A 21617-nucleotide genomic window follows, 5' to 3' on the forward strand; every position below is an offset into this window, starting at 1 on the left:
AGATACGTCAAGGATACGCCAAGGGGGTTGGGTGCTTTTTCCGGGACCAGAGTGAAGGAAGCAGAGAGCCCGAGGGGGCAGGAATGGAGGTCCAGCCCTTTGATCTACAGAGGAGGGGGTGAGGGGGGGTGGAGGGAAGGGGGAAGCAGGACACCCTTACAGAGAGGCTGGGGGCTGAGTCACGGTAGGAGACACTGCCTTCCTTCCCTTCAGCTGCGGAAGGAGTCTCTTCTGTGGATCAGTGGGAGCAGGCCCGCCACCACTGTGAGATTTGCATCCATCTGGGCTCCTCCAAGTATATCCCAGCTCTCTGCCTGGGGTATTTTTCTTCCAGGGAGCAGCATAGTTTGGCACTGTGGGGCTCTAGGGAGAAGAGGAGGCGAAAACTGTCTCCCAGAAATGGAACGGACATAGTTGGTAAATCAAAATGCTGTCGGGCTGCCTGGCCCTGATCTCCAGCTTTTGCCCCAGCCCTGCCCATGCTTGCTCTCAAAGAAGCCCTTCTCCCTCTGCTAGGTCACTCGGTCATCATCTTCACTGTTGTTCAAGATGCCAATGACAATGATGATGGGCTATGACTGCTACTGCTGCCTCTGATAGTAGCTGCCATGGTTGGAGGACTATGTACCAGACCCTCTGCAGAGCAGCTTGGGTGCATTTTCTCTCTGATCATTACAGCAACTTCACGAGGTAGGGATTTTTGTCCCTTCCAGTTGAGGCAACTGAGCCTCAGAGAGAGTCAACAACTCACCCTAAGTCACACAGCTAGAAGGTGAACATCTTCTGTTAGGGAGATGGCTGGGCTGTGGACATGACCCCAGGACCCACAGTGGCTGCAGCCCCTCTGATTCACCTGCAGAGGGCGCCCCTGCCTCACAGAACTGCGCAGGGCTCCCAACCAGCCCTTTGCAACCTGCCCTTAGAAAGGGCTTATCTAAACCCTCTTCCCTCCAACCTTTACCATATAATTAGACTTCTCAAAATATTCTGAGTGGGATGGGGACAATCATATGCTACAGACTTCTCCAATTTCATGAGCAGTCTCTGTGCAACTCCCGGAGCAAAAGTCACGAACCAACCCCACTCCAGATGGGGCTGCGTTTCACACAGCTGAGGTCAGTTCAGCTGCTGGGACTTAGCAAGTGGCCTGAGGCCTTCTGGGGACTGTCACGTTGATGGGTCCTATAGCACCACACACACACACACATACACACACACCCCTCACCCACTCTGTTAACCTCTGTCTCACTCTCATCTGCCTGCCACATCACCAGCATACTCTCAAATTAGCAGTGATTTTGGTCCATTGGATGTGTGTGGGTGTGTGCTTTTTAGACACAGTACATGATAAAACTCCCTTTCCAGCCGAATCTGAATTTTGAACGCCCCTCTCTATCAGAGACAGAGCCATGTAAATGAAATGCAAAAAAGGAATAGCAGTTAATATTCATCTGTAGTGGCTTGAGATCTGCTCACTGAAAACAAAACAAGTCAGGGGGATGCAGAATGTTAAAAGCAAGCTGACTTTCCAGAGAAGCAGGGAGATGGCATGGTTAAGTATGCAAGCCTTTGGGGGGTTCAGATCCTGTTATATCAGCCATTTATGATGTGACCTTCAGCAAGTTACTTAACCTCTCTGTGCATTAGTTTCCTATTGCGTAAAATGGGGAAAAAGAATCACTGTCACCTCACAGGGAGGCGAAGTAAATGAATTAGTATCTGTAAGGAGCTATCAATCTTCAATTGGTGGTGGGGAGCCCAGCTGAGGGGAGAAAAGAGGTGAAAGAGAACTGCAAATCATTAGGGGGAAGAGATTATGCTAATCAGGATGGGAAGACTTCAGCATGAATAAAATGCCAAGGGTTTCAGGCAGCTTTAAAAATTATTTAAAATACATGTGTAATTAAATTCTCACTATGTAAAAATTTCAAGTAACACAGATAAAGTTTAAATCCCCTCGGTCACACTTCTTTTCCCAGAGGTGATGACTATTGTCAGTTTCATGGGATTGCTTCCATATCTTTTTCTTTGCATGTGTATACATGTGTCTGTTTCTACAGAAATCCATGGCTTTGCTTGACTTTTTTTTTTTTAAATACCAACATCAAGTGCTCTGTCTTGGAGCTCTTTCCATGTCAGTAAACATAGATCTATTTCATTTTATGTGCTGCAAAATATATAAATGTGGGGACGTACCATGGTTTGATCATACTTCAGGTAGTTTTCTTTCTTTCTTTTTTGGCTGCATTGGGTCTTACATGTTGTGTGTAGGCTTTTCTCTAGTTGTGGCGAGCAGGAGCTACTCTTCGTCACAGTGCATGGGCTTTTCAGTGTGATGGCTTCTCTTGTTGCGGAGCAGAGGCATGGGCTTCAGTAGTTGCGGCATGTGGGCTCAGTAGTTGTGGCACACAGCTTACTTGCTCTGTGGCATGTGGGATCTTCCCAGACTAGGGCTCGAACCTGTGTCTCCTGCATTGGCAGGCAGGTTCTTAACCACTGGGCCACCAGGAAAATCCCTCAGTTTTGTAATAGCAACAAAGAAATATATGTCACTGTCCTCTTTCTAAAATACAGGATTGGTCATGTGACTGCAGCTGCCCCAAACCTTCAGGGGGTTCCCATTGCTCCCATTTCCAGTATGACTTCAGTCTATATCTTTGCCATTCTCTATGATCACCATTCCTCAAACCTGTCATACACTTATACCCCTTTGTATCTCTACTCAGCATGGCAGGCAGCCTTTCCTCCCTTCTCTGCCCCGTCATGCGTTTCTACATTCATTCAACAGCCACTCATCATAGCGCAGATGAACACCAAGGCCACCCTTGGTCACTCTCCCAGCTGGAAATGTGTGTGTGTGTGTGTGTGTGTGTGTGTGTGTGTGTGTGTGTGTGTATGATTCCACAGCTTTTGTGCCTTATTCTTTCCTCCATTCAGCAAATATTTATCAAGTGTCTGCTCAGCCTCTTTGCTCTCCGGTCTCCCTGACTCTCATTTCCTTGAGGGATGAGATCATGTCTCAGACACAGGGTATTCAGGGAGAACAGACATCCTGGTTTGCCCAGTATGGTTTCAGTTTTCACCTTTAAACTGGTAGCAGTAGTGCCCCCTTTCATTCTGGTTTAGATGAAAAATTATATGATCACTCTAGTTTTACACACGATAGATGCTTATAGTAAATATTAACAAAAAAGAATGAATGGATGGATGAATGAATATAATTTGCTTTTCATGATTTTGTGATGCCATTTGGCTCTGAGTGGAGGGCTTGAGAGCATATTCTGTATTGTGTAGAGGTTTTTTTCACCCTGGGCTATATTGACTTTGAAGGGTTTATAGGAATCCTATAATCTCCAGACACTTGCTTGCAGGTAGCAGGTGTTCTTGTTATAAGATTCGAAACGGTTCATCTAGTATGCTAAAAAATGACGAATGCAAAGGCAACATTTATGAATAAAAGAATGATAACTCATTGAACATGGGTTAGAAAGCTGTTCCTAAGGTGAGGTAGTGAAGAGCAGGGTTTCAGCGGGTGGGCTCTGGAGTCACACCACCTGGGTACAAATCTGGATTCTGCTGCTTCCTGCTGTGTAAACTGGAGCAAGTCAATTCCTCTCTGAGCCTCAGTTTCCTCATCTATAAAGTGGGGAAAATAACCTCACAGCTTTGTTTTGAGAATTAGATGAGATGATGAGTGTAAACTATTAGGCTGAACCATATGAAGCCATTTCTATTTGACCCTTCTGAGCTTTCAAATAGCATTTCATATAGTCCAACCTGGCAGGTGCCTGGCAGGTAATCGGTGTTTGAGAAATGGCTATTATTATCTCATCTAATGAGGCTATTTCTGCTTCTATTGCCTAGCTGAACAGGGGTTTCATTCTTTTATTCCAAACATATTTGCTGAGCACTGACTGTGTGCCAGGAATTGCCATCGGGAGGAAAGCAAAACAATCCTTTTAAAGGTACCTCGTAAGTCTTCATTGGCAGAGAAGCATATGAGTAGGGCCCCAAAACGCTGGTCAGAGACTGTCCTTAAAGGGTCATCATGTGTTTACCCATGACTGTGATAAAGTGGGTCTTAGCTTGCAGACCATGAGGGGATGAGGCAAAAGCAAACTGAACTGGGTAGTTTGCTTCAAGACTAGCTACAGAAGACCAGACCTTTGCTTTATCAGAAATCAGGGCTGAACAGGAGTCTGGCTGGCTAGGGGGTGACACACAGGTGAAAAACCAGGTTGCTCACATCAGCCAGGCTTGAGACAAGGCTGCAGGGCTGAGCTCTGTGCCTGGACATTTCTGGTCATCCAGCTGGAGAAAAGATTCCACATGCTGCCATTCGGTGTCACTGCACTATGTTGAGTTACCAATAACATTGCCGTCAGTTCCCTGGAGCTGAAGCCACTTGGGCAAGGATCCTGGATAAGTCCCCCTGGGAAGGCAGTGTTCATCCCTGGATGCTCTTTTGTTTAGGGGGGAGGCATCCTACTCCCACAGGCTTTTGGCTTTGTCAGGGTCTGGATCAGATCCTATCTGGAATGAAGGGGCTGAGATAATGGGGACCTCAACTCCCTTTGCCTAAGAACCAAAGACATCTTACATTAAAATGCAGAATCAAGTTGTATCCCAGGGAATGATGAGGGAAAGGAGGCTAGAGGTGAGGGAGTTTTCCCTGTGCACAGGGCTGGTGGAAATTCTGTTTCCGAAGTGGGCAGAGGGGACTTGGCCAAGGCTCTCCCCTTACCAAGAGAGAGGCCAGAATTGCTAACGTGGCAGCAGCCATGGTTCAGGAGAGAGGACCTTCTGGAGGGGCAAGGCTCTGTACACCAGGGCCAGAGAGGGATGATATTTATCTTCTGTCTCTCTTTTTGGTATTATAATAATTAACTTTTGGGAATTCCCTGGCTGTCCAGTGGTTAGGACTCCATGCTTTCACTGCTGAGGGCATGGGTTCCATCCCTAGTCAGGGAACAAAGATCCCACAAGCCATGTGGTGTGGCCAACACCGCCCCCCCCCCCAAAAAAAAAAAAAAAAAACCAACAACAACCCACAATCAACTTTTGTTAGCCACTGCAGTTGGACTAGCTGGATTCTGGGTATTTAAGGAATGTACCTATTTCTATAACTGAGACTCAGCCTGGTAGAGAAGATTCTACAACTATGCCTTCCAATATGGTAGCCACTTGTGGCTATCGAACATTTAAAAGGTGGCTAGTCTTAAGAGAGATGTGATATAAGTATAAAACATATATCAGCTTTTAAGAACTTACTACCAAAAAGGAGAAAATGAAATATATCGTTAATATTTAAACATTTTGATTACCTGTTGAAATGATAATAATTTGGATATATTGCAATAAAGAAGACATATTATTAAGTTAACTGCATCTGTTTTTCACTTTTTAAAATGTGGCTACCAGGAAATTTAAAATCACACATGTGGCTTGCATTGTATTCTATTGGAAGGTGCTGTTCTAGAAGTCTTAGGGTGACTTTCAGCAATCCTGAGGTGAGTGAGTGGCCAAGATGTGAAAACACCAGCAGGATGGACTTAACACACCATCATTCCTTATGGAGTCTCAGAAATAGGTGGGTCAGGAAACCCCCATTGAAGACTGGCTTGGGCCACATTAGTTGGGTATAAAAGGGAAAAATGACCTCAGAGGGCTGGACCCATGGGCTAAGGAATAAGAAAACTAGTGATTTTCATTTTGCAATGGCCTTTGAAAATGGCTGCACCAGAACATCTGTCCAGAAACCCAAGATGGGGCTGAGGGGTAAGAAGTCCCCAGGAGCGTCCCAGAGAGCTTGGAAGTGGCTTCTATGTTCAGCAACCAACTAGGTGGTTCTATTTTAGGGCCTCAGGAGTTATTCACAAAGACCTTGTTAGATCATGGCTATGTTGTATGGATTTTATACCATGGGTCAAATCATAAATACCTACATGGAACAATTCCATATTATAAGAACATGACATTACTCAGAGCAGTGGACACCATTGGTGCCCTGCCCAGATCTTTTTCTGGTTCTGGGAGCCCATTTCCCAGCTCCTGTGACTCTGCTGCTAATAACTACAGCTGTGGGGAATTCCCTGGCTGTCCAGTGGTTAGGACCCTGCACTTTCACTGCTGCCGAGGGTGCGGCTTCAGTCTCTGGTCAGGGAACTAAGCTCATGCAAGCTGTGCAGCACAGCAAAAATCAAAACAAAACAAAATGAAGCTACAGCTGTGATCTTCTTTAGATGATCGCCCGTAGGCTGCAGGCACCCCCTTGTCTGTTCAGAGAGCCGAAGTCCCCATAGCCAATGACTGACTGGTGTAGGTACATGAAACTCAGACTCCAGATGAAACAACTCTGAGCTGCTGCTTCTGCTCCAGAGCTCTGCTGTGACTAGGCTGAGGCTACATCTGAAATCATACTGGTGGCTTCTTCCCTTTCCTGGTCTTGCTCCCTGTACTTCCTTCCTGGTTTCTCCTGGAGGCACTGCTTTAATAAATCACTTGTTCCCAAATGCTTACCTTGGGGTCTGCTTCTGGGGAACCCCACCAGAAACACTGTCAGACTTTATTGTGGATGTTGGTCTATTGTTTTTTTTTTTATATTTTATTTATTTATTTATTTATGGCTGTGTTGGGTCATGGTTGCAGCTCGCGGGATCTTCCACTGTGGTGCACAGGCTTCTCTTTAGTTGTGGCGTGTGGGTTTTCTCTCTCTAGTTGAGGCACATGGGCTCAATAATTGCGGCATGTGGGCTTAGTTGCCCTGCAGCGTGTGGGATCTTAGTTCCTCAACCAGGGATCGAACCCGCGTCCCCTGTTTTGGAAGGTGGATTCTCTACCACTGGACCACCAGGGAAGTCCCTGGAAGTTGGTCTTGACTTTGGGTGGTGGCCATGTAATACACATCCATTGAGTGTGTGGGGGGATTCCGCACCTCGAGATACCCTTACTGAGAGCCCTGACCCTGCGCACAGAAGGGCAGGGGCTGCAGGACCAGGAGAGGGCCCGTGTGTGGCCTGCCTCACCCCTGGCTGTGGCCGTGAGGCAACCATGAACATCACACCAACAGCCGCATGACTTCCCCTCTGACCATTTATTTTATTGCTGTTTACTCAGGCTCTTCCCCAAACATCTTTTGATCTCCAGCATGGCCTCTTGCCCAGAAAGTTGAAACTGTGCCCCTCTTCTTGCCATCTTCAAGATACCCCCCCGCTCTCTTATACAAAATATCTTAAAGTAAAGGTCGAAACAGGAACTTATCTGAGTTTCTCAGCACAGAAGTGTATTCTAGGCCTACATTTACAGAAGGTGGTGGGTGGGGAAGAGTGATGAGTCCGGGGGGGCTTCAGGAGGATGTCCACGCCAGGGGTATTCACGTGAGTGGGCAAGCAATGAGTGTCTGAGTTCTGGGGGCTGCAGAATCATCAGAAATTACTGACTCATTAATGGGGAGAGCCTTAGAAAAATCTAGAAACACACACTGTCTCCACATGGGAAACACTCACTTCTTTTAAGGCAGACTAGAAAAAAAATGAAAGAAAGCCCAAAACCCCACATTAACCAAACACACACACACACACGACAAACTCTAAGTCTCCAGATAAACATCCGCAAATAGGCACTTGGTGTCTTCAGCTCTGGGGTTAGAGAGATCGAGGGCTTTAGTCCCCGAAGGCAGGAGCCACTGTCCCCAAAGGGGGCACAGCAGCTTCGGAAGGCCCTGGGGGCTGATCTGTTGGGTGGTACTGGCCGAGCTGGATGGGAAGGAGGCCTGTTTAAAGACGATCCATCCCTCTCATTTCACTGAGACAGTGACTTGCTGGAAGTTCTGTGTCCTGTGTATTTCCTGAATATAGCAGATTGGTATTTCTAAAGATCACATCACTGAAAAGGGAAATGCTGGCCATTTAAATGTGGGCATCACAGGTTGGGAACTGGCCGGCTCCATGAGGCAGGGACCAGATGCAGTTTGCTACTAAGCACTATATCCTCGGAGCCCACCACTGTGCCTGGCACTTAGCAGGCACACAATACATGTTTGTTGAATGAGTGAGTAATCCAAGAAGAAAATCCTGTTCTGCAAGAATACAAATTTACAGCCTTTCCATTGGTTATAAGTCAGTTCCTTTTTAACTCTCAAAGTGGAATTATAATTCACTTATTCTTCTAAATCAGCCAACCCTTAAGGCACTTTTTTTTTTTTTTGGCTGAAACTGAGTCTTTTCAGTTGAAGCCAGGAAATGAATCTGATTACGTCCAAAGGAGAGGGTCTTCAGCAAATGCTCTTGGGAACTTCAATGGGATAATCAATCCATCTCTAAGTCCAGCAGCTGGCCCAGAACTGGCTGTTCGGGTTGGAGGATAGGACAGGGTATTTGTGTGTTGGATCTGATGTCTGGAGAGGAGGGGCAGGTCTTTAATTGTGTCCTGGGGGAAGGTGTGAGCCTGGCTGCTGGGGAAGAAGTCTTTGTCTAGCTGCCTGGAGAAACGGCATGGAAATAGGAAGTGGAGGCCGTGAGAGGAGGAAGGTCAGGGACTGGCTAGAGAATGGAGAACCCGGCAAGAGAAGATGGAAACAGCTCACCCTGGGGCATCTTTATACACTGAACTCTCAGGCCACAAGGATGCTGGTGTGGGGAGAACCCCCCAAGCACCTGGGTCCATGAGAAAGAAGAAGCACAAGCATCTCGAAAACGGAGAAGGCTGCTCTGACAAAATCCGCTTTCAGGGAAGCTTCTAAGCTCACTTATTGGACCCTCAGGGAGTGGGGAGACAAGCCAACGGTGTCTACACTGCAGAGAGAAAGCCAAGGGGATTCGAAGGAGGCTGGTAAGTAATGAATAATTGTAAGTGACCACCTGGACACCCCAAGGAAGGTGAATTTCAAAGGATGATGACAGTTCAACGTACATCTAGGGTTCCAGAATCCCTTTCCATGTCATCTACCTTGACCCTCAGGGCATGGCTACTGGGAGAACTGATCATCCCAGAATCTCCTTCCCATCTCCCCTCATTCGATTTTGGACAAGATACTAAAGATTCTTTGGGGAAGGGTTTGGGTACAGCCATTCTTGTTTTGGTTTGGTTTTCACGTCAGGGCTATACAGACACTGGCCAAATGTCCAGCTATTTTCAGGAAGGACAACGTGGAGGCTCACAGGGGTGACTTCGTGGATGCTGAGGCCCTTCTGATGGAGGGCAAGGCACAGACATCCCAAATCCCTCCCCACTGCCTGAAGGCCCCACCATGGTCTCCAGTCCACATCAGGCAGGGGGATGCTTTGGGAGTGTGAAGAGTCTAGAGAACTCAGGGAAGGAGCAAGGTGCCCAGACCCCTGTAGTGTGAGCCCTAACAGTTGGGTTTTCTCCTTCTAATATAAGCACCTGACTCAGCTTTGATTACCAAGGCATCCACCTCAAACACGGCGATCTTGAGTAAACACATCGCCAGCCACACGACTAGAGGAAGAGCCAGGCGGCTTCCCCCCACTAAGGCTCCTTTCTTTTAGAGATCTTGGTTGATTTTGATAACTGACCATTTGGGCCACGTGGTTTTTTCCCTCTTCCCTCGCTTTAAATTCCCGTGCTTATGTTTTAAATTCACCAATAAACAGTGAGCCCTCGAAATCCTAGGCCCCCATCCTCAGCGCCCATAAAAGCAGAAACCCAGTTCCATGGGTTCTGTCTGTCTCTCTTCCCATGACCTCACTGTGTGGCCCCAGGTGTGCCAGGTAATTTCCAGGTCCTGTAAGTAAAAATAAAATTAAAAGTAATAAATGTTTTCCCCCAAGTTTCCTGATAGTTATTGCTGAAGAGCATCTTGCAATCATAATGGAAACCACAAGGGCTGGTCCAGCCCCAACACTGGTTGTTGACTGGGCTGCGACTGGCACACAAGCAGGTCAGGGCACCATGTGCCACCACTTGAAGGTGAAGGGCTTCCTGCGCACGTTGGTGCCGCAGTGTACCTCCCCCAGAAACTTGTGGTAGGCGGAGATGTCATCCACGAAGGTGCAGCAGAGGCCCAGGGGCTCCAGCAGGGAGCGCACGTGCGTCTCCAGGCAGCACACCTCCTCGACCTGGGGCCCGAACGGCTTGGGGATGCCCAGGTCCTTGTTCAGCACAATCATGTTTACCTGCAGCAGGGAGGTGGGGGGGGGAATCACGGAGCCATTAAGTGAGCACCTACTGTGCTCCGCCCTGTTCTAAGCTCACGGAACCCTCCCAACAACCCTATGAAATAGGGCTTGTGATTATCCCCACTTTGCAGATGAGGAAATGGAGGCTCAGAGGGGGCTAAGCAACTCATACATGGCAGAGCTGAGTGGAAAACCAGGCAACCTGCCCCTGTATGTATGCGTATGTCCATGCATGTGCATGGGGTACATATGTATGCGTCAGCGTGTGCATTGCATGCATACGTGTATGTGTATTTTCATGTGTATACATGTGTGTATATATGTATCTGTGTGTGTATGTGTGTTCTAACCTCCTTCTATTTCATAGAAGACTCTCCTCTATGATAACAAGAATCCCTCCTGTCTATAAAGGCCTTTTTAATTTACAAAGCGCTCTCCGATCTGTTAAAGTAGAGGATCCCCCAGGACCCCAGCGGGCAGCTAGAAAAAGGATATCACCCCAGGAGGGAATGAGGCCCAGAGAGGGAGAGTGCCTGGGGTGGGTGGGAGGCCACACAGCAGCTCAGCCAGGCCTGGGACCTGAACCTCCCGATTGGACAGCCTCAGTCGAGGGGTCCTTCTGGATCTGGCTGCCCCTGACTGGCCTGGATGTGGTTTGGGGTCCGGAGCGCCTCACCATGTTTGGGAAGAAGGGTCTGGCCTGGCGGTTCTCGTCCATCTTGAACAGGGCAGGCAGGTCGATGATGTCCTGCTCAGTCAGCCCCAGCTCCTTCTTGAGGATGTCGCGGTTCCAGTCCAGGCAGCGCTGCGTGACGCGGGGGAAGGGAGGGCAGGCGAGTGAGGGGACACCTCTGCCACCTTTGTCAACCTAACCCCTGCCTGCAGCACCAGACCCGGGCCCCGGCACTTCAGGGAGACTCCAGGGCTCCTCCAGCACCTGTCTGGTGCCCCTCCCACCAGTAATGGTAGTAATAAAGATAATGAGAGAGAAGATTACAGGAATCTACTAGAAAATCACGGAAATAATACTAGTAAGTGCTCATTTATTGAGCACCTACTACAAGCCAGACCCCATGCTAAGAGCTTGCTAGTAGTATCTCATTGAACCCTAGCCACCCGGTGTGGTGAGAATAACAGTGACAATGATTTTGATTAATAATAATAAAAGCTAATATGTACAAGCATCCTGAGTGTACTGCTCTAAGTGCTTTACATACATTACTTCATTAAGCCTCAACCTCATGATGTAGACACTATTATTATGCCCTTATCAGAGATCAGGGAACCCAAGATGTAGAGTCCTTAGTGAGTTGTTCAAGGTCCTTCTGCCAAAACGAGGGGCCATGATTTGACCTCAGATCTACCTGATGCCAAAAAATGACCATGCAGGGGAGTAACAATAAAGTCAACTTTCACATAGCCAGTGAGGCATTTCGTGAACTTTGGGAAACTTTGCAGGTGCTTCTCCAGCATCCACTCCACCCCTCCTGTGAAATGTTGTAGCCAGTTTTTGGGTTGGGTTGACCACACCCCCACCTCCTGCTGAAAGCTAATTGGTGGCCTCTTGCCTGTACCTCTTTGCTCCAGTGATTGGTTCAAGAATGGGCAATAAACCAGGATTAAGGGAATCAGTATATGGAATTCCCCTGGCTACAAGAACTGGTTCAGGTTGGCACAATCAGAGTGAAATGCAAAGCTTTCGTTTAATTGTTGGAGGCACATGAGACCTCTCTCTTTGTGGATGGTGTGCTGGATGGATATGAGACCTTGAACTGTTGCAGCTCTGCTCCTGCCATGAGGGTACCTGTGGAGCCCAAGAAGTGCAGAGAAATGGAGCTGGAGCCCTGATCAACCTGTGCCTGAAATCCACACCACTGCTGGGCTTTCCACTTATATGAGCCAATTAAGCCTTTTTGTTTAAATCAGTTTGAATTTTTTAAATTTAAACTTGGTACTTTAAATATGCCCATGCAAATAAAGAGAGATCTAATTCAACTAAATATGACCCTGTTGACCGGTTTCTATTTCTGGATATAATTTTGAGATTTAGGGACTCAGAAGGTAGTCTTCTTCCATAGATTGAAAACTTCAGGAGTGTGTGATCCCTTAAAACAGATAAAAATTCAAGGCATATATTCATACATGAATTTTTCTGGAGAGCAGGTCTATAGTTTTAATCGTATTTTAACGAATATGGGTCTCCCCCAAATGTTGTGAGCTTTAGCCTTACAGAGCTTTTGGCTCTTTAGCATTGCCTGATATGCCCTCCTTCCCAGGTCTCCTGTCTGCTCCTAGCCTCTGCTGATCTGCACATCCTGCCTTTGTTACCCCATTCAGCCTCCAGCGTTAGCCCAGGGGTAAAGCAGGAAGGCTGGATCAAAAGCTCATTGAGGCCCTTCCCTCTGTCACATTCTCTGAACCCTTGACCATTCTCTATAGAAGCCCCAAGGATATGACAGGTGCCATTGGCCACAGCCTTGTCCCTCCCATGGGCCCCTGCCCTGCCCTCACCTGGAAGTACTGGTTCTCCTGCACGAGGGTCTCGTTGGACAGAATCTTGTTGATGGTGATTCGTTTGCTGCTCATCCCGCCCAAGCCTGTGGGGGTCAGAGGACAGGGGACAGTCTAGCCTTAGGTACCCAGGCTGGGTGCTCCCCTTTGCCAAGTCCCCCAGCTTCTGGGCTAACTCTTAGGATGAGGGTGATGGGGCTGGGACAGGTTGGGGCACAGGAAGGCAACCCCAGGGGAAACTCCTTTCCCCAGGGTTGGCCATGTCACCTGGGCCGGGGACGGAGTGGCAGCTGCCTTGCTCTCTCTCTGGCCAGAGGGCGGGGTGGCACAAGGAGCCTGTTTCTAAGGACAAGCAGGGGACCAGAGGGAGTGTGGGAGAAGCAGGATGCCAAGAAGTGTCACCCTTTCTGTTTTCAGAGCTGCCTCAATTTCGGCCCCTGCTCTGGTCTGAGCCTGCATCTGCCTCCTAACCCACCACGGGGGCCCACGTGGTTTCTGGCTTGATTAGTGATACCTAATGCTCACGGAGCACCTGCTATGTGGCAGGTAGTTTTCTAGATATTTTACATGGATTAACTCAGGAATCCTCCCCAAATTTCTATAAGGTAGCTTCCAGCATTAAAGATGAAGAAATGGAGGCACAGAGAAGTTATGTGGCTCATCCAAGGCCTTACAGCTAGCGGCAGAGCCCGTCAGCAGATCAGGCAGTCTGATTCCAGAGCCTAAGCTATTAACTCTTTTATTCCCTGCCTGATGCTGGTCCATTGTTCTTCCCTGTCTTGTAGCTTGTTAGTGGCAAAGAGATCAGGGCTGTCGCACCCTGGACCTGAGCTGTCTCCACACCACCCCTTGGACCTGTCTGTACAAAGATAACAGTGTCTATATCTTACGGGTAGCTTTGAGGGATTAATATAGAAAGAAGCCTCCAGAAGGTCAAGACTCATGCCTGCCAATCTGAAAAAACTTTCCTATCAGTGGGAATTTAAAAAGGACGGTGGTCTTAAGTTGCTCTTGTCCGTTCCAGACCCCAGTCACTATCAGGAACACTGCCTTTGGACATGGAGGGTGCTAAGGTACATAGCAACCGGCCTCAGAGATGCAGACTTTTGGGAGTAGGTGGATTAGAGATGCCAACCTGAAAAATGACAAAAACTAATTTACGAAAAACACATAGGAAATTGTCATGGCCTCTCTAACCTGCCTCCCTGTCTCCGTCCGATCAGCTTTCTCTCTTTCCATGATTAATTTAAGTGCAAAGCTCATCCCAGTCTGTCTGTCCCAATTACATGGATGTCTAACTTAAGCAGATGATTTCTCACAGGACTGACATCGATGGTGTGTGACTATACGTCACGTCTGTCAACCCCTACTTTTCTTCCTGCCCCTAAACTGCATTGTATATATTCTCCTCTATCTCCCTTTCGAAAACGCAAGCCCCTCAAATGCAGATCGCGTGTCAGTTCTGAACCGTTTAACTCTCCTTGGGGTCTGGTGCCATTTGAAGTATTCACTAGGTCCCGAAAAAGCACTAGGCACTGGCGAAGATCATAAGGGGCCGTGGGCAGCTCGATGGTGTCTCGGAGGCCAGGGCTGCTTTCCACCACGGTGGCCTCACAGTCCCGGAGTGGGCCGGATGCCCAGGAAGAGGAGCTGGGTGTCCAGGGACAAAGCGCTCATCTGTCCTGTCCTCCTGAGTGTCCCTCTGGGGGCTCAGCTCCCCTCTCTCTGTCAAGGCCAGGCGGACACTCACCTTTGAACATGATGGCCTCCCCGTGGCCGTCCTTCTGCTTCTCTCGGAAGAGCTTGTAGCAGGCCGAGGTGCTGGCCATGAGCATCCGGAATTTCTGCAAGAGACCGTCCAGAGGGCCAGTGTCAGCAGAGAGGAGGTGGCCAAGCAGCGTGAAGAAGCCCCTGCCCTGAGGACCTGGGGCCCCACCTGTATATTGTCTCAAGCCTCCCCGTGCCAAGCAAAGGCTGCCAGGCAGGGTTTTCTCTGTTTCAGAGGAATGTTTCTCACCCTTCCTGCTACAGAAATTCCTCCGCCTCAGCAATGCCATCGAGTCAAAGCTCAGAGTCAAAGGTGACCTTGGACAGAGAGGAAGAGCTTCTCCAAGCGCCCAAGAGGCCAGGCCATTTGCACCAAATTTCCAGCGCATGAAACTACAGCTGTTTCTTTTCACTAAAGAAAGTGAAAGAGCCTCTTTCTAGAGCCCCAGGTCCATATGCATTGTTCTCTAGAGCATTAGGGCCAGCACAGGAGCCACCAGCCCTATGGGGTTACTAGACACTTGAACTGTGGCTAGTCTCAGTTGAGATGTGCTAAGAGTAGAATACACACCAGATTCTGAACACTTAATATGAAAAAAGAATGTTAAAATCTCTCATGAATTAACTTTTATAATGACTACATGTTGGTTGACATGCTAATATTTTGCATTTATTGGGTTAGACATTTACTGCCACAGCAACAATGTACAAACCAGCTTCAGCCTACTTCCTCTTCCTCTGTGCGGTCCACTTCCTCTAGATAACCCCCTCTGTTGACAAGAGCTGGTAGTACAGGGGTTCTGCACTATCCTATTCACTCCAGCCTCAGCGGTCAGCTCACCTTTGTGCCTGGGATGGGGGCGAAGGTCATGAACTCATCCACGTGGCCCACAGTCAGCCAGTCCGAGTAAAGCTCCACAGGCGCCTGCACCTGCTGGGCCTGCAGGAAGTCTCTCACCACCTTGGTCATCCTCCGGCCACCGGACCTGGGGTGGGATTGGGGAGGAGGCAGTTCTTCAGAAGGTTGCCCACTGTTTCTGTCTCATCAGATGGTCTGCAGGAGGAGTTCAGTCTCTAGAACCCAGCCTGGACCCGTGTAGCATCAGCAGAAAAGTCATGAGAAGGAGCCTGAGTCGTAGAGACCCTGGCACAGGCAGAAAGGCATTTGAACCCAAGGGGAAAGAAGGAGATGTTAGCTGTAGCCATGGTCTGCGTGAAGGGCATGGAGCCCAGTTTTTGGTCCCCAAGGGTGTCAGAAGGGCAGCTTCTGTGCTCAGGGGTCCTTTCTGGACGTGATGTCTCAATTTTAATCTTCAGTCAATTCAAGTGACACCTCTTCAAGAAGCCCTTCCTGGCTTCTACACTCCCCGAGGTCTTCAATCTCCCCGTTACCCTTAGAATATAACTCAAAGTCTTCACAGTGGCCAACAAATTCCTCTCTGATCTGGCCCCTGCCTGTCTCTCTTACCTCATCTTCCTCCCTTCCTCCTTGTTCTGTTTGCTCCAGCCACATGCTAAACGTGTTACCAAGGTTTTGTCCTTGCTGTTCCTCCTATTTGGAATGTTCTTTCCCTTTGATCTTCCCATGGCTGCTTCCTTTTCATCACCCAAGCCTCAATTCCAAAGTCACTTCCTTAAAACCACAAAAGCCAACGTGCCCCTGCCCCATCACTCTTTATCATGTACCCTACTTTATCCTCTTCATTGCACCTATTAGCACCCAGAAGTATCTTATTTATTTGCTTACTTCCATGTTTATTTTCTATACTGCCCCCATTCCTAATCGAAAACTCCCCAAGAGCTGGGATTTTGTCTCTTTTGCTCACTGCTGTCTCCTCAGAGTCTAGAACAATGCCTGGCACAGAGAAGACTCTCAATAGCTATCTGTCTCTAAGAAGAGCCCCCCTGAACTCTCCAAGGGGGCTAGGGACTCCTCCTTCTCTGGCTCTATATCATTCTATCACTGTACACAAAAAACTCCGTTTCACGTCTGTGATCTCCACCATCTCATGGAAGGTGGGGGCTGGGCTTCACCTTTGAAACCCTATGCCTGACACAGAGCTGAGCACTTGGCTGGTGCTTGGGAAATATCTGCTAAATGGATGCGTGACTGTTGAGTGGAGGGAAAAGGAGGGCAGGTGGGCAAATGGTCACTGCCTGTGCCAGTGGCCTCCCCTAGAAGGTAGAACATCCCATGTGGCTTACAGGGACTTGATGCCCAAGTCCTGGCTGATTCTGAATGTGCAGGTTCCTGGCAGCCCTTTTATGAGGTGAGGACCCACGGTACTCATTTTCTCCCCAGCCTCTGCCCTAACTAAGGAAGAACCTGCTTTTTCATTGACTGGTGGGTCACCTGGGGAGGGAGCGAGGGTGTTGTGGACAGGCCAGGGAGCCAGGGACTTAGGCTTTGGGGCAGGGCCATGTCTTCTCATGTTCTTTCATGTATGGGCACCCCTGAGGATTTGTTGGTATACCCCCCCTCATCCTTTTTCAGTATTCCTTCTTTGAACTCCTTCATCCCTTCCCCACCTGCTTTATAATCTCATTATCATTTTGAAAAGGGGCTTATTTATTTAGTTTTATGTTAGATCCTAATTCATACTAAGATGTAAAGGCTAACTTGGTTTTCTTTCCAAGAGTGTCTGTATCTTGTCAGAGAGTCATGAGAGAGGTTAATTCTCCCAGCCAATCACTCCATGTACAAGCAACCCAGTCTGCTCCTAAAGGGAAACAATAACTCTGCCCCCCGCCTCCTGCTCCCTGCCACCCCTGCCACCCCCCACCCCCACCAGGCCCACCCTGGCTTCTCTTACAGAGGAAAGCTGCTCCCAATAAGGATTCGGCCCAGTGGGTATGTCTTGCCATTCACGGTCACTGGTGGGCTGACCTCCAGGTTCCCAAAGGAATCAAGGCTGGTGACAGGCTCAAAGAGGGGTTCCCGGGTCACATAGCCAAAATCTGGGCCCTGGGCAGGGGGCACACATTCGTTATTAGTCTCCTGCGGCCAGAAGCCCTTAGTCCCAACCCAGTCACCCTCTGATGACCACCTTTTACCACCTTTGGTCTGGCCCTGTGGGCACTTAGCCTCTGGAGGGGTCACCCATGCTCTTCTTATTCCCACTGATGAATAGGGCCCTGGCGTGGGGAGGCTGAGTTTGTGAGTGTGTTAGTATGTGTGTGAGTGTGAATATGAATATATGAGTGTCTGTGTGTGCCAATCTGGGTCTCTGTATGTGCCTCTTTATTTTTGGTAATTAATTGGCTGTGTTGGGTCTTCATTGCTGCACACGGGCTTTCTCTAGTTGTGGTAAGTGGGGGCTATTCTTTGTTTTGTTGCACAGGCTCTTCATTGCCATAGCTTCTCTTGTTGTGAAGCACGGGCTCTAGGCAGGCAGTCTCAATAGTTGTGACACATGGGCTTAGTTGCTCTGCGGCATGTGGGATCTTCCTGGAGCAGGGATCGGACCCGTGTTCCCTGCATTGGCAGGCGGATTCTTAACCACTGCACCACCTAGGAAGCCCCTATGGCTCTATTTCTTAAACACGGAGACATATTGGTGACTTCAGGATTGGCCCTCATTTTGTGCTATTGACATCTCCACTCATCTCTTAATGCGAGCAAGAAATGGACCTTTGCTTTTGCCAGCTGTTGAGATACGGGGGCTGTTTGTTACTGCAGTCTTACCAAGTCAAAGCTGACCAATACATGCAGGAATGGCAAATATGTAACATATATACCATCCCAACCCATTCCCAACTAACCATATTTGTTCATGGAGCCCAGATATAGCCTCAGAATCCTTCTTAGCACAGAGCTCCAACAGACTGCAGTTACGCGATATAACCCCAGTGACCGCCCCACCCCCACCCCCCAACCCCCAAATTTTAACTTTCCTTTCATGATTTTTTGGTAAAAAAGTAGGGATCTTGCTTGGGAGCTTGTCCTGGGGCTGGAACTAAGCTTGTCTGACAAAAATCTAATAAAAACCACAGAGTGAGAAGATGTGGCTTATCCTGGCCCAGCTTAGAGGCTCATGGGACAGCTGTGCCCAGTGGGGTGAATGGCTGCAGCTTAGTGTTTTCTTGCCTGGGAGCCCCAGATGGTAAGGTGTGATTTGCCAGAGGCTGGGGAAGCTGGGGCTTTACAGCTTCACATGGGTGGGCAGGCACGCAGCACAAAGCTGGGCTTGGCCCAGGCTTCCAGGAACAGTGCAGTCTGGTGGCCCGGGTACCAGGCCAGCCTGGGACACTGAAGGCAGGTGGTGTCCCAGGAAGAAAGAGGAGTAAGAGCAGGATTTGAGAGGCCTTGGTTCTCACGTCTGCGGCAACCACTGGCTGCTCTACTGCCCCTCCTGTTGGAGGAAATGACAGTCCTCACCGAGGACAGTGTCCTGGGCTGTGGAATGAGAACCAGAACAACAGCTAATAATAGTCATTGTATCAGGAGCAGCACGGATGCCTTATGTAATGCCTTCAACCTTCACAACAAGCCCGTGAGATGGATAGTGTTTCCGTCCCCATTTTACAGCTGAGCAAACTGAGGCTTGAGGAGGTTAAGTTGCTTGCCCAAGGTCACACTGCTGCTAAGGGGTGGAAGTGGGACCCAAGGCCAGGTCTGTCTGGTATTTCAGAGCTTTGTGCTCACACCACTGGCTCTGCCATCCTCCCTGTGATAAGGGGACTAGATTAGTGAATGTTCTCAAGAAGCAGGTATGGAGCTGGCAAAGAGTTGCCTCTGAGTAGCCCTGATGTCTCATAGGAGGCCGTGCTGCGTGTGACCTTGGGAAAGCCCCCGATCTACCCCAGTGTCCGTTTCGTGCTGCGTCCAAGCCTCCTCCTGCCTGTTCAGGGTGGAAGGTAAGGACAAAAAAGACTGATTTTGGTTCTGTCCTCATTCAGTTGATTGTTGAGGGCGTAAAAGGGGAGTAGTAATGACCTCTAGAATTGGGGCTGGGGGTCAGATTGCTTTTTAAAAAGTAAGTAAGTAAGAAGTAAATCAGAAAGAGAAAGACAAATATTGTATGCTAACTCACATATACGGAATCTAAAAATGGTACTGATGAACTCAGTGACAAGAATAAGGACGCAGATGCAGAGAATGGACTGGAGAACTCGAGGTTTGGGAGGGGGAGGGGGGTTGTAGGGGAAGCTGAGACGAAGCAAGAGAGTAGCACAGACATATATATACTACCAACTGTAAAATAGATAGCCATTGGGAAATTGTTGTATAACAAAGAGTGTTCAACTTGAGGGTGGAAGATGCCTTAGAGGACTGGGAGGGGGAGGATGGGGGGGACTCGAGGGAGGGTGGGGGGGAGTCGAGGGAGGGAGGGAATACGGGGATATGTGTATAAAAACAGATGATTGAACTTGGTGTACCCCCCCCAAAAAATAATAAATAAAACATTCTGCATTAAAAAAAAAAAAACTCATGAACTGAAAAATCACAGCTTTAATGAGCTTCGAAGTTGGAACCATGCTTTTCGACAATTGCTTAACTATAATTTTGCTCTTTGAAAGTTATTTTGTTGCAAGTTGGAGGTGAGGCAGTGCCAGGAGTCAGGCCTCTGTCTCCCATAGCTCTCATTTCCCATGAGAAAACTCTCCATGCGTTGAAAAACCATCAATTATCAGAGCAGGAAAGGATGTTAGAGGGTATTATCCCACTGACCCATTTTGCAGATGAGAAGATGGAGGCGACAGACTAACTTGCAGTAGACTAATTTGCCAAGGGTGCCCGAGGCCTCCCAATCACTCTGTCCTGTAAGAGTCCCCAGGATTGTGCCCTTCCCCATCCCCCAAGGTGGCCCTCAGCATCTCACCAGGAGCTGCTTCACTGGGAAATCCTTCAGGCTTCCATCTCTGGGGGAGTCCAGCACCACAGGGAAGCCTTTGTGGGGGGCCTCGATATAGCCAAACTCGATTTCATCCTGTGGGGACACCAGGAAGAGCCATCAGACGAGCCCAGGGAGCCCCAGGGAATACCAGCCAGCCTCCCCATTTCTCCTCCCAAAGCGCACGATGACAGTGGTTTCCTACATACCCTTCCTCGATAGTCTCTGCACATGCCAAGCATGTCTGTACTCACACTGACCCTATTTAAAAAAACGTAACTGGTAACATCTGCGTACATTTTCCTGCACGTAACACCTTAACTTGAAGACACATTCTATATTTATAGATTGGCTTCTTTTTAGCTGTTGTATAGTACTCCACAGAAAGGCTGTCCAATCATTTGGTCACCTCCTTCCCCCATGGGTGGACATTTAGGTTGTTTTACAGTCTTCTGCTACTCTAAGAAGCTGCAGTGAATTGCCCTGCACATTTCTCTCCCTGCGCACATGTGCACATGTAATCTGATGACAGAATTCACATACGTGGAGCAGCTGGGCATCAGGGTATTGACATTAAGCTGCCTCATCTTGCCTGAGCCCTGGGCCATGTCCCTCCCAGCCTGGGCTTCCTCACCTGGATCCAGCGGTCTCCCCGGTTCATGTACTGGAAGCAGACCTTCAGTTCACAGTTGGTTTTCTCAACCAGGTTCTTCACCTCTTTCAGGAACAGGTAATTGTCCTTCATGCTGAGAAATGTAGGGAAGAGGGGAAGGCCAGGAGGGAGGGTGAGGAGGGTTGAGGGCCAGCTCACTGAGGTGGCAACAGCAGCTGGCACCTCTGGGCTGTGCTGGGCAGATGAGGCCACATCTGTGCTTACAGGCACCTTTGCAAAGGCTGTAGGAATCAAATGCCAAGCAAACTCATCCCCTCATGCAGTGTCTACCAAGGTCATGAACAAACAAAACGAGGAGGGGAATTCTCACCCCCACCTGCCCCAAAGCCTTACATCTCTAACTCCCCAGATTTCCAAGGAAGAGCTATGCCTGGCACGGAGGCAGGGGATGGGTCCAGGACCACAGGGGTGTGTGGCCAGGTGGTGTGGCCAGTATCACCTGCAGGTGCTTCTCTTCCCTGCCTCTCATCTCACTGTGGCTATCTAGCACATAATAGATGCTCAATAAAAAAAATTGTTGGATGAATATTTTTGTAGAGGAGGTTCGTGACTACACAGTATGGGCCAAGAAGGTATGGAAGGGACTTCCCTGATGGCACCGTGGTTAAGAATCCACCTGCCAGTGTAGGGGACATGGGCTTGATCCCTGGTCCATGAAGATTCCACATGTCGCAGAGCAACCAAGCCTGTGCT

At 48.8% G+C, this 21617-nt stretch overlaps 1 protein-coding gene across 1 annotated transcript in view; it reads right to left on the minus strand.

Annotated features, from left to right (window-relative positions):
- Nucleotides 1–8204: 8204 nt before the first annotated feature.
- Nucleotides 8205–21617, minus strand: part of PADI2 (peptidyl arginine deiminase 2) — a 45186-nt gene continuing 31773 nt past the window's right edge. Inside the window, exons 9-16 of the mRNA XM_057744487.1 lie at nucleotides 20886–20997; nucleotides 20240–20347; nucleotides 17231–17382; nucleotides 15259–15403; nucleotides 14401–14494; nucleotides 12651–12736; nucleotides 10816–10944; nucleotides 8205–10136 (exon numbers count right to left, since the gene is read on the minus strand). Coding sequence (XP_057600470.1) covers nucleotides 9903–10136; nucleotides 10816–10944; nucleotides 12651–12736; nucleotides 14401–14494; nucleotides 15259–15403; nucleotides 17231–17382; nucleotides 20240–20347; nucleotides 20886–20997 — 1060 coding nt within the window. The 3' untranslated portion in view covers nucleotides 8205–9902. The remainder of the gene's footprint in view (nucleotides 10137–10815; nucleotides 10945–12650; nucleotides 12737–14400; nucleotides 14495–15258; nucleotides 15404–17230; nucleotides 17383–20239; nucleotides 20348–20885; nucleotides 20998–21617) is intronic.

This window comes from Hippopotamus amphibius, chromosome 1, assembly GCF_030028045.1.
Source record: "Hippopotamus amphibius kiboko isolate mHipAmp2 chromosome 1, mHipAmp2.hap2, whole genome shotgun sequence".
NCBI classification, from domain to species: Eukaryota; Metazoa; Chordata; class Mammalia; order Artiodactyla; family Hippopotamidae; genus Hippopotamus; species Hippopotamus amphibius.